A 673-nucleotide genomic window follows, 5' to 3' on the forward strand; every position below is an offset into this window, starting at 1 on the left:
TCCGTGAGATTCTCCTCTCACTGATATATTCCTATTCAATACTAATTATATATATTCATCAAACGATACATTTTCTTGCCCTGAATAAGGCACACAGCTAAATAATCTTCTTCTTATAACCCCATTATATATATTTTTATGACACTTTTATATCTAACTATCCTTTCTACAACTTAAAAAAGCAAAGTTTCTGCAGAGCTCCAATCTTTTTCTTAAAACCTCATTATATATATTTTATAACACTTTTATACTACTCTCCTTTCTACAACTTAAAAAAAGCAAAGTTTCTGCAGATGGTAACCCCAGATCTCCCACAGATGGTCGAAGTGCTGGGTGTCGAACCAACTGCTATCGATTGCACCGTGCAAGACATGGTTTACGCTCTCGTTGATCTCGGCATCGTCCGCAAGGCTAAGAAATACAAGCAGGTGTGTGTTATTGCAATACGAAGGCGGTGCAAGTGGATGTTGCATTTTGAAATGATAGGAAAGACTGGAAGTTATTTTTGTGAATAACTTCCAGTCTTTTGTGAAGTTATTTTTGTGAATAACTTCCAGTCTTTTGTGAAGTCAGTTTTGTGAATAACTTCCAGTCTTTTGTGAAGTTATTTTTGTGAATAACTTCCAGTCTTTTGTGAAGTTATTTTTGTGAATAACTTCCAGTCTTTTGTGAT

General features: G+C 34.9%; 1 protein-coding gene across 1 annotated transcript in view; it reads left to right on the plus strand.

Annotated features, from left to right (window-relative positions):
• LOC119588465 (putative uncharacterized oxidoreductase C513.07) overlaps positions 1-673 on the plus strand; it is a gene marked incomplete at its 5' end in the record, with an annotated part of 11,585 nt that overhangs the window by 7,652 nt on the left and 3,260 nt on the right. The window contains 1 exon segment of the mRNA XM_037937113.1: positions 318-428. Coding sequence (XP_037793041.1) covers positions 318-428 — 111 coding nt within the window.

The sequence above is a fragment of the Penaeus monodon genome, chromosome 24, assembly GCF_015228065.2.
Source record: "Penaeus monodon isolate SGIC_2016 chromosome 24, NSTDA_Pmon_1, whole genome shotgun sequence".
In the NCBI taxonomy this organism is placed as follows: Eukaryota; Metazoa; Arthropoda; class Malacostraca; order Decapoda; family Penaeidae; genus Penaeus; species Penaeus monodon.